This window comes from Podarcis bocagei, assembly GCF_964188305.1.
Source record: "Podarcis bocagei genome assembly, chromosome: 4".
Taxonomy (NCBI): domain Eukaryota; kingdom Metazoa; phylum Chordata; class Lepidosauria; order Squamata; family Lacertidae; genus Podarcis; species Podarcis bocagei.
In genome coordinates, this window is record NC_138128.1 from 78,178,864 (window position 1) to 78,191,058 (window position 12,195).

At 42.3% G+C, this 12,195-nt stretch overlaps 1 protein-coding gene across 1 annotated transcript in view; it reads right to left on the bottom strand.

Moving 5' to 3' along the window:
• Positions 1 to 12,195, bottom strand: part of BICC1 (BicC family RNA binding protein 1) — a gene marked incomplete at its 5' end in the record, with an annotated part of 107,585 nt that overhangs the window by 30,765 nt on the left and 64,625 nt on the right. The window contains one exon of the mRNA XM_081190813.1: positions 672 to 751. Coding sequence (XP_081046939.1) covers positions 672 to 751 — 80 coding nt within the window. The remainder of the gene's footprint in view (positions 1 to 671; positions 752 to 12,195) is intronic.

Sequence of the window (12,195 nt, forward strand, 5' to 3'; positions counted from 1 at the left end):
TAGCTTTTCCAAATGCTACACTGAAAATGCAGTTTTCTTTTTGTGATAATTACACAATACATAATTTAACATTTTAACAAATATTTCTCATGACCTTTAATGCCCACTCTGTGACCAAGTACAGACAGTGTGCCCATGGCAAGTAATTTTTACCCAACCCATTAAAACAACTGCATTAGCACATCTGCATGACTTGACAGCTCTTAGGGGGATTTTCCATGAAATTGTAACCAAATGGGATGTAGAGCTCAAATTTAGTTGGTGCAGTGAAGACAGCAGCTTGTGCCAAAGCAGCTTTTTTCTTTTGGTAAGGATTCCATGGGATCAGGCTGCTCATGAATTAAAAAAGAAAACTGTCCAGTTACAAAACCCCCAAGTTCTTTAAAAAAATAAAAATACTCCAGAGTTCCTGTTGGATGCTGTCATTGACTCATTTTACAGCATGCAAAGCTGTACTACTTGAGATTACTTGAAAGCAGATCAAATTTAAAGATGGAAATAATCACTGGCTGTTTTAAGCCATGTAAATGTTAAATTTCAGTGAAAACGTTTGCTTTTTAATGTAACCTAAGAAGGTTCAGGAACGCTAAGTGCTGGTGCACTGCTGAGTCTCAGAAATCAAGAACTTGGAATTCCAAGCCCAAGGGCTGGTTAATTGATTTTCATCTTACTTTTGTGTCCAAAACAGACATGATCTTCTCTTTAGCTTCTTTGACATTTTCCTTTTTCCCGGAGACTTTAATATGAGGATCTTGAAAAGAAAAAGCAAAGAGAAATATTACTTTGGTAAATGGGCTATGCAAACCATCCAACAAATTACCCATTCTTTCTACTACAAGCCAACACAAGCCCTTAAGTCACATCTCACTGTTCATATGCATTAATTTATGTAAGTTACATTATGCTCGCACAGTATAGACACCACTGTATACGTCTTTCTCCAGAGAATTGTGCAAAAGCTCCTGTAGCTTTTAAATTAATTTGGTTGCTTATGGTCATGCAAGTGCGCTTTCAGAGCTTTCAAACTGCAGAATGTGCCAGCCAGTTAGGGTTACATATTAACACTTTGGGAATGTAAAACTCTCCACTGCCAAGCGCAACAGGTTCAGTCTGCATCACAGAAACAGGCAAGATAGGCCCTATGAAGCAGTGGTGTTGGATCATTTGCCAGTGCCTGGGTTAACAGAGCCCACTGTGCCACCCCAGCCCTTGCCACTGACGCCACTGGGTGGGTGGGTTCACAGAGCTCATGCACCAGCCCAGCCCTGACCGCCTGCCCGTCCATGAAGGAAGGAGCCCAGCTGGCCAGTCACCTTGACAGGCACCTCCCCAACTCTGGGTGGGCGAACATTCAGCTACAGAACTGGAGACATGGTGGCAAGGCCAGGCCAGGCCAGGCCTGGTGCCCAGAAACCCCCGTCAGCAGGCAAGGTGGGACGGAGATCCCTGCATGGGGGTGCCTAAATTCACGCCCCCTAAATTCATGCACCCGGGGCTATGGCCACCCGCCACCCACCATGCTACGCCCAACGTGAAGATGTGAAATTACTTTCCTGAAGAAGCCCAAGAGTAAATCACAGTTAGTAACTACAAAAGTTATCCATCCACTTTTCTTTCTTTTTTACTAGTCTTCCTGTCCTTCTCATAGTGTTGTTAATTTCTGGCCAGTAGGCTCTCTCACCTTAGTTGCCTGGAGGCAATTCCTACTTGACATAGGTGGCCAGCGAATTACCGTATTGGCCAAAATATAAGCAGCACCCGAATATAAGCCACACCTTTATAATAGGAGGGGGGAAAGGAAAAAATACCTGACTATAAGCCCCTCCATTGCTTGCTGCTCCTGGCTGCATACTGGGTGCACGCGGGGGGGGGGGGTCACGTTGCGTTGCTGATGACCTTTTCCCTTCCTCACTCTCTCCCTTCCCGGACTTGGGGGAGAGGATGGGGAACTACACTTGGGGCAGACACCGCTTTGCCGCGCTCCTGGCGCTGTTTGCCCCACGCTCCTAGCCGTATACCATAAGGTTGCAAATATAAGCCACACTTTAACTTTTCACGGTTGGAATTTGGGGGGGAAACTGAGCCAATTCAGGCCAAGATGGTAGCTTTCACAAGGCTGCTCATGGCATGTCAACATAAAAGCTTTCATCACTTCATGGCTATGCCAAGTCCCATTGAAATAAATGGAAATAAAATGTTTAATTTTCACTGGTTACAACAGGGGTAGGGCTGGGGTGCCAATCCTGACTGTGGCCAAATAGGTCAATAATGTCTTTGTGAAGGATGACCACTTGCCTTGAAAAGGTCAACACAACACACACTTCATTTAGAAGTAAACATCCTCTGCCCAGCACAGTAACTACAAAGAGAAAACTGATTACTCTTTCATAGTTACAAAGAATGTTTTGTTTAATATTATTTAAGTAAGAATGGTAACTCTTTAGCCTTTCCCTGTGGCTCTAGGACTGAAACAGAACATGAACTGTACTATTCAGTTTCCTGAATATCATTTACAAACACCTATATCACACAAAGGTTTTCTATATAACTTGCTTGCAACAGCTTAGTATTTCACTATTAGGAAAGTTAATTTCTCCCCTCATCTAAAAATTAGCTTAACATCCTTTTTTTTCATATTTTCCCCCAGTAGAAAATGTTCAAGGCACTTTTTAAAAACTGTTAATATATTGCAATTTTTTTAAAAAAATGTACACATCTACCAGGGTCCCTTGAGGAAAGGCAGAAAATGCTGGCATAAAGCTAGTAAGAGTCATAATTTATTTTAACAGGCATAACAGGAAATATAGGTAGAAGCCTTAAATCATCAGTATTCCTGGATGAGACCTCAGTTTGTTTCTACTTAAAAAATACTTGTCATGTTCAGTCTTTTAGATATTATTTCAAACATGTTTACATCATGATTTGGGCCATGTGTATAAAGAATCTTGTTTGTATAGGTAATATATACATACATAATTTTTATCTATATGCTGCCTTTCCATAGTTAAAACCTTGCTCAAGGCAGCTTACTACATAATAAAGTCATGCTACACCAAGGGGGAAAAATCCCCTAAATATGGTAATATAAATTATACACACTACCTATTATGACACATTATGGTCACACTCCCCAGCTATGGATGTCAGTTCACATCAAGCAATGCATATCTTATACCACCACGACCATGGAAAATTAATTGCCCTTGCAACGTTAACAAGTACTGACTAATTGACTTTTTAAAAAAAGCTTTCTTGGCAGTTCCTTATCAAGACAAATTGTCACACAACACAGTAACAGAGTGAAAGCAAATGCCCACTTACTAGAATTGCTTCTTTAGACAAAAGTTCTCTTGACATGATTTTTGTCTTTTCAAAGTGATGTAGAACTAACAAAACTATGTAGCTGCTGTTATAACGCAGAAGGACAGCTCCATCTGGTGTTTTTATACATTATCAGCCTAGCTATTCCCATAAATTTAAGTTACATTCTGATTTGAACTCAATAGGCTGGCAGCCTGGTGCTAAATACTGCTACTGAATCAACATGTTTTTGAGAGACATGGCGCTGCTACAGTCCCTTCTCCTGGAGCAGAATGCAAGGTAATGCGAAACAACCTGAACGTGTTTGGAAACAAGGGTCACGGAGGAGGAAAAGAGGACAGGAACAGTCGAGTGTGCAATGAGAAATCTAATGCACAGACAGAACATTTTGCTTAGCACTGTGCTAAACAGAACCTGCTATGTGGTATATTGGTGTAAATAAACGTGACATCAAATGTAACAAGAATAATAATGTTTAGTGGTGTGTTGAAACCTGGCCTCCAATTTCTTCCCCTCTGAAAGAGGTTTCCGACTTCCTCATTCTCAGAGCACTTTAGAGTTTCACTTTAATTTCAGTGGGCGTAAGGTTGAGCAGGGTATGGCTATGAGGATTGTCATCATGCGCTCGAGCCCTTCAAAATTTACCACTACTGAAATATAGTACAGTGGTACCTCGGGTTACAGACGCTTCAAGGTTACATATGCTTCAGGTTACAGACTCTTAACCCAAAAATATTACCTCGGGTTAAGAACTTTGTTTCAGGATGAGAACAGAAATCGCACGCTGGCGGCACAGCAGCAGCAGGAGGCCCCATTAGCTAAAGTGGTGCTTCAGGTTAAGAGCAGTTTCATGTTAAGAACAGACCTCCAGAACGAATTAAGATCTTAACCCGAGGTACCATTGTAATGCCAAAGGAAAATAGGGTGGTATGATCATTCTAACTCGGTTAATACTTTTGATCACCTTATTTGTTGTGGAAGGGGTGATGAATTTTTCTGACGTTTTCCCTTTATCGTGACGATCTGCCCACTCCGGGCACAGAAAAGCTTAGAATCGAAGCCTTAGGTGATGACAGAGTGGCAGATCATCTGAAGCCCTTGTGAAAGAGAAGGGCTGCAGAACACACCTACAATAAAACACCAGTCTGGAGTGGCAGTTCATAGCAAAACACAGCTCAAGATAATGTAGCTTGAGTGGAACTAAACTTGATATTGAACTCCAGAGGCTGGCTAAAGCCTGGAGGGGGGAAGGGAAGATAGTGTTAGGGTGCAATTAAATTCTCTCTCAGCAATAAGAAGCTTGTGGGGGGCAGGGAACAGGCCAACTCCAGGGCACTTTCTTTTACAAAGAGCATCAGACCACACTGATTTTTTGCCTAGCGTAGAATGGGCAGCAACTGTCACCAATGATACCTATTGCCAAGTAGTTACCAATGTTTATGATTAAAAGCCACCAAAACAAGTACAGGTGTTCAAGGAGGATGCTTCTATGGAGAAAAATCAAATCCATAAAGAAGAGATGGTTTCAACTTACTTGCCCGTAGTTTCAACAGGATGGCAAGAAAGCCATTTATCCAATTTGCTCACCCTTTAGCAGAAAAAATTTTGTTTTGTGAACATAACCACAACACACAAATACCCCTCAACTTCTTATCAGAGTTTATTGTGCTTTTTACGAAGCATTCCATTAGAAACATTCAGTTCTGTTTCTAAAGGATTTTGGCAAGTGCTGCAACCAGCTAGCAGCCAAATACCTTAACATCTTTGTTCCCAGAGGTTTATTACTTTTTGGCTCAATAAGTTTAAGACCGTCCAGTAAATGCAGATGACAAGAACTGCTGCAGCAATTACGTTAGTTGCCCCAAGGCATGAAAACAAAACTTCTTCCACACAAAGATATATTAGTGTTAAAAACAATTTACTGGAGGGAGGAACACACGAAGGTCTTGAATTGTCCCTGCTGTGGTCACAATAGGGAAAGCAATATTTGAGTTTTTAACAGTGTAGCACAAATACCCTTCTTCAGCAACTTTAACTTTGGATTTAACAGAGTAATTTCAAAGGTTGCTTCCTTTGCACTCTCATGGAAAAATGGGCCATATCCATTGAAAATATAACCAGGTAATTTTTTTGAAGCGGCAAAATCTGTAACTTTTAGACCTGACACGGGTCATGCAAAGAGATAAGAGATACTCTGTTGAACACTTGAAGTTTACAAGGTACACATTCCTCTGGATTTTTGCTGAGTCCCTAGATTTTAATAAACAAGTGAAATTCCATTATATACTCCACAGTTTAAAACAATTTTTTTTGCAATAATGGTGCACCCTACTTACTGGAATTTAAGAGGCTGGCAAACTCCTCTAGGTTGAAGCTGCACAGTATTCAATAAGTTTAGTGGATCAAGGATTCGTGCATATGACCATATAACCCCTTATCAGACATGCTTTAGCTTAATTAATAGTAGGCAATTTTAAACTTTTATTTACAACTTTAAAATTGTGATAAACCAATATGGCAGGGGCATATCAAGTCAGCTTCCTTCACAAGTAAACAAAATCTTAAAAGTTTTATCTTTTGTATTTCTTTATGCTTAGATTATGTGCCATCTTGAAAGGCAGGGCTGATGTTTTTTGACCTTTATTGGGAGAACATCATCCTGTTTTTCATTTGATACTGCTTAAAAAACACTTATATTAAAGAGATCCTGATTTGCATGACTGCAATGGATGCCAAATTATTATAGCTAAACATTTCCAATAACATTCCTCAGTATGAGCCAGCCCTTAGTGGAGGAGGTGAGGGTGCCAGAAGGAATCAATATGGGAATAGAAATCATGCATTGAAAAGAATGTGAGATTTACTTGCTTCCTTGTTCATATGTTTATCTCCCCCCACATCAGAATTTGGTAACCATGTGAGCTAGTAAGTTTAAAAACACAAGGTCTTCAGAACTCGTGTGTGTTTGTGTGTGTGTGTGTGTGTGTGTGTGTGTGTGTGTGTGTGTGTGCAGGCTACATCAAAAGGGACTCTGAAGTGCAATGCCCATGTACAATACAGTGGTACCTCGGGTTATGAACTTAATTCGTTCTGGAGGTCCGTTCTTAACCCGAAACTGTTCTTAACCTAAGGCGCGCTTTCACTAATGGGGCCTCCTGCTGCCGCCAGCATGCGATTTCCATTCTCATCCTCGGGCAAAGTTTGCAACCCGAGGTACTACTTCCAGGTTAGCGGAGTTTGTAACCCAAGGTACCACTGTATAAGGGAAGTAATGGAGTATAGAACATGACAATACATTCTTTAAAAAAGTAGCAGACAAATATTTAATTGCAAAAGCAATGCTGCAACAGTCCAAGCTGGCACACGCACACACACAAGTATAGGAAGCAAATGCTACAAATCAATACAACATATGATTCAGTTCCAGAATTCACTTATGGTATACTGCATTAGCATTACAAACACACTTGGTCGAAATGGAATCAAGCAGTTAAGTTACATTTGTTGCTAGGACTACAACTGGCAAAGTGGCTTATTTAACGCCTTGGGGAAATCACTTCCAAGCAAAGCACATGTGCTTCAGATCAAGAATGTCAGAAACAAGGCCTTTGGCCAGACCCTGTGCAGCACAGGTCAACACTTTAGTCCCTTAGTTTCTTTTAGTGTGCTCCTCTCTCCCACGTTCCTGGCAGTTCTACAGCATTAGGTAGAGTCCTAGCCAGGCCTTCCCCCACTGGCCTGCAAGGAAAGTAGAATTTGGCACACCTGATACCTTAAATCTGAATATCTGCTCATACAGAGCAGCACTATCCACTGAATGCTTTGGTTCCCCACACATCTTCATCTGGGATACCTACTAGATTAATGCATTGTGCAACATGCAAGTTCTATTAAATATTATTTGTGACATCTAAAAAATGGTATTTTACATTGCTTGGGATATTTATCTTGCATTCAGTAATACTGATTATTTGTTTAAAGGCAAGAAAGCTTAGGATAGCATTGTACCACTGATCTATGACAGGTTATGAAAGCTGCACTTCCTATGATTGTTTGTCCCCCCTCCTTCCTTAAGTTATACATGGCTTCTCCAGACAGACAATATTTTATAGATGTAACAGAATACACATTAACATAAGGATCTAGAATTCTGCACCATATCCAAGTGCCAGCTATAGATTGTTCAGATGACTTGCATATAATCTGTATTACTAATTGAGTGAAACTCCAATTGCTTGCCACACGGGAGTAAGTGTGTGTGTGTGTGTGTGTGTGTGTGTGTGTGTGTGTAAGTAAACATACACACATATACAGAAAAGAAGAATGACTACTAGTCCAGATGTACTGGGCCTTGCTATACAATGATTAATTTAAACTTCCAACTTGCCTTGAAGCTTTTTTTGCAACAGAGTGTAAAGAACTTTAAGCTTATATTATTTGTTCTTGAAAATATGTGCTACCAAGTGCAACTGTACATTAAGAAGCCAAAGGACACAACTGATGCCAAGACACTCAATTTGTGGGTGTTGGCAAGAAGTATAATGGTACCTCGGGTTAAATACTTAATTCGTTCCGGAGGTCCATTCTTAACCTGAAACTGTTCTTAACCTGAAGCACCACTTTAGCTAATGGGGCCTCCTGCTGCCACCGGGCCGCCGGAGCACGATTTCTGTTCTCATCCTGAAGCAAAATTCTTAACCTGAAGCACTATTTCTGGGTTAATGGAGTCTGTAACTTGAAGTGTATGTAACCTGAAGCGTATGTAACCCAAGGTACCATTGTATATCTGTCAGGGAACTGCCATCGGAGCTAGAGGTGGAGGGAAGACTCCAGAGGGATGCCGGAGAGGGTCACAGTAGGGAGAGAGGCAGCCCACCCGCTGGGGAAGGAAATCAGCGTAACACCAGTAGAGAAGGGGGGCAGTTGGGGGAATCGGAGAGGAGGCTCCAAGACTCCTCGCCGGAGACCAGCAGAGAGAGTACGGGTCCTCCGCTCCCCACACCCTCCCTGCGCAGAAGGCTTCCGCGCAGGGAGACTAGGCGGAGACTAGGCGTCAAAGAGCTTTTGTGCTGGAAAAAGTTTAAGAAACGCTCACTGACGGATTCTGCCAGCGACTGAGACAGTCACGATGCTAGAGGCTGTTCAGTCAGAAAGGGTCCAACCAGGTAACCTAGCCAGGAGTGGCGGCAACTTACGCACGAGCAACCCCTAAACCCATTACAATATCTAAATAATTTTTGCACACAGAGCTGCATCATGCATACATTTGTGGGGCTTTTTTTTTTTTAAAAAAAACCCTCATTTCTGCGTAACAGCAGAAATACTCCCCACAATTAGTTTTCAGAAGCTCCTTACATCCATCCACTAACCAACTGCTAATTCATTCCCCTCACTAAGTAGTAGAAACAAGTTTTTAACTAAGCATGTCTGCCATTGTGCACCCATTGGACGGTGCAAATTAGAGTGACCTCTAGGGTATGGCCATGTTAAGGGCTGAAACTACGCCACCCACACAGTATCAGGCTGAAGAGGACACATGACTACTCTGCAATGAAGATAAAGCAAAAGACTCAATCCCAGGGTCATGGGTTTGAGCCCCACATTGGGCAAAATATTCCCGCATTGTACAGGGTTGGGCTAGCTGACCCTCATTGTTTCTTCCAACTCTACAATTCTATGATTCTATAAATTTTGCTAATCATGGATTTACAGCTTCATGTTCATGACTGCAGGACTGGAATACAACTACATTTTCCCTTCCTGGGGACGCGGGTGGCGCTGTGGGTAAAACCTCAGTGCCTAGGACTTGCTGATCGCATGGTCGGCGGTTCGAATCCCCGCAGCAGGGTGAGCTCCCATCGTTCGGTCCCAGCTCCTGCCCACCTAGCAGTTTGAAAGCACCCTTAAGTGCAAGTAGATAAATAGGTACCGCTTTATAGCAGGAAGGTAAACGGCGTTTCCGTGTGCGGCACTGGTGCTGGCTCGCCAGCTGCAGCTTCGTCACGCTGGCCACGTGACCCAGAAGTGTCTTTGGACGGCGCTGGCTCACGGCCTCTTGAGCGAGATGAGCACGCAACCCTAGAGTCGGACACGACTGGCCCGTACGGGCAGTGGTACCTTTACCTTTTACCATAATAGTCCACTTCATAAGCTGCAAGTGTCTCACAGGTTCCTCTTCATCCACAACTATAGATGGGCAAGTTGCAACTTCTACGGAAAAGGCGCGGACTTGGGAAGATGGAAATGCAGCTAAAGCCATAGATCCTTCAAGGGCAGCCCACTTCCTCAGAATAACCTGATATGGGTGTATTTCTAATATGGAGGCACTAATATAAGCAGCAAACAAGAAACAGATGTGCCATAAAGCAATGAAAAACATCAATATACCATACATGATTTAACTTCCAGTATGACATCCAGCAAATATCCTGGAAAGAAGCTTGGTATTCAGTCTTGTTTTTCATCATGCACACTATACTGAGAGAGTACAATATATTATTTCTCCAGCTCAGACTTATACCAAACTGTTCAAGATACTGCTAGACTGTGTTTAAGGGACATATGGATTTCTATTGGCCGTGCCAGCTTCAAATCCAGGGAGAAAAAGAAACTGGTGGACACTTTCCTCTCTTAACAGCCACAGACTTGCCTCTCTTGATTCCAAAGTCCCGTTAAGTGGTTAGATCACTCCCGACTCATCAATTCAACTCCTGTTGGTAGCCCATTCCTTGGTTAGCCTAGTAAACACCCCCATATGCCTCAGGAGGTGCTATCTGCTACTCTGCAATTCTAAATGAAGAAAGGAAACCAACAAAGTCTCATAGGACCTGTTGCTGATGTCATTGCACCCCCCATTCATTGCCTACTATGCTCTGTTTTAAAAAGGTTGTCACACTTACACAAAGGGCAGCCCTTATATTGAACTGCAAAACCACAGGTGATGTGTTGGACTTGGGGCAGGGACATCCAGGCTCAAATCCCATAGAGTATTAACCTGCTTTCGATGCAATGCTAAACCAACATATTACAGTATATTTGTTACAGCATCACAAGCATGAGCTTCCTTCGGCATCTTCCCTCCCTCTGGTGTGAGGAGATAGGAAACAATAGTTGGCGATAATGGTTACATTCAGACACAACAATAGGCCATAATTTATGAATGAACCTTAGACACTCTCCTCTAGCATGTCTGTCAAGGAACTGGAAGCCTCTGCTTCCATTTTCAGCTAACCATAGTTTGCTGTTTTGTCTGGACTGGAACTGTGGTTAGTTTAATTGGATGTATCTAAACAAGCCAGGATCAGTTTGATTTTGGCTTCTTAGAACAAGCCATAGTTTAAATTAACCACACAGTGTCCTGATTTAGATGGCATGGCAAACAGAAGAACACTGAAACAGATGTGTCTCATCTCTTCACAGCCTGGATAGCTCGGTTTGTCACAGCGTGGTGCTGATAACACCAAGGTTGCAGGTTTTATCCCTGTATGGAATAGCTGCACATCCCTGTGTTGCGGAGGGTTGGACTAGATGATCCTCAGGGTCTCTTCCAGCTCCACAAGTCTATGATTCTATGTTTCAGGAAACAGTCTGAGGCTTATTGCACTAAATTATGGACTGCTGTTAGGTCTGGATGTGGCCATTATCTTCCAATCTAATTTCCATCATAGGTTTGCTGAAGGAATATAACAGGATAATGCCTCTGAGATAGAATTGTGATAAAAAAATAACTGAACTTTCTTTCCTGAATATTATAACATCAACACTTTAATTTCACAAGTCAGGAAATTCCTTCATCGAAGTCACTTTCCTAGTCATGAACATGAGCTGATCTTTATTTTAGTATTCACCACCTTTCTAAAGAAGCTATGTTCCAAGTAGATGTAGCAAAATATCCAATAAGAGAAAATCAAAACATAAGCTGAACAATTAATACAAAATTTACTTTAAGTCACTTTGCAACTTACTTTTAGAAAGAGAACAAGGATGCAACTACAAGTGGGGCTTGCAACAAAAATGCTGCGTTGTGTGCTGCTAACTCACTAATAGAGGAAGTCTAGCTCAGGGTTCCACAATCCTATACTGTACATTGTATAGGACTCATTCCACTTTCCTCCACACCTTCTGGTTTTCTTTTCCAAATAACATTCATTTTTGGCTCCTAGAGGCTTCAGATCATACTCTGTCCCCATAAATCTGTTTTTTATCTTGTGAGTTGCCCTCTTTGTGGGGTTTAAAGGGGCTTTGCACTTACACATACTTTGGGGGTTACTCAAGCTTGTTGATATCTCTCTTCCTGGTTCTCAGTGGCCCTCTTTTGGCTCCAGCCCCACTGGCACAGAACCAGCTAATTTCACTATCAGAGGGAATGATAAACAGCAGAAGAACAAGGTAAACTACCAGCCTGAAACCTAGCCGCAAAAGGAAAGTCTTTCACAGGCTCTGTCGTTAGGTGACAGGAACAGGAGCTCCACTTGGCAGATGTGGAGAAAGGAAGGTTTTACTTTGTCCCTCTACCAATCTAGGGGCACTCATAGATGAGACACGGAGTGCACCCCCTGAAAAGCTGAAATGATGGGGTTCCCATGGGCACTGGTACTGCCTGACCTCTTGCAGTGTCCAACCAGATGCTCATGAGAAGCCAGTGAGCAGGACCTGAGCCCAATAACTCTGTTTCCAGCTACTGGTGTCCAGAAGCATACTGCCTCTGACCATTTTCTCTACCTGCTTTCTGCATGCCATGCGTAATTTTATACATTCCTATAACGTTGCCTCTTACACATTTCTGCCACTTTGCCACTTGCACTTCCTCTAAACTAAGAAGCCTCAAATATTGTAATCTTTCCTCAAAGGGGGTCTTCTTTAACCCCTTGGTCA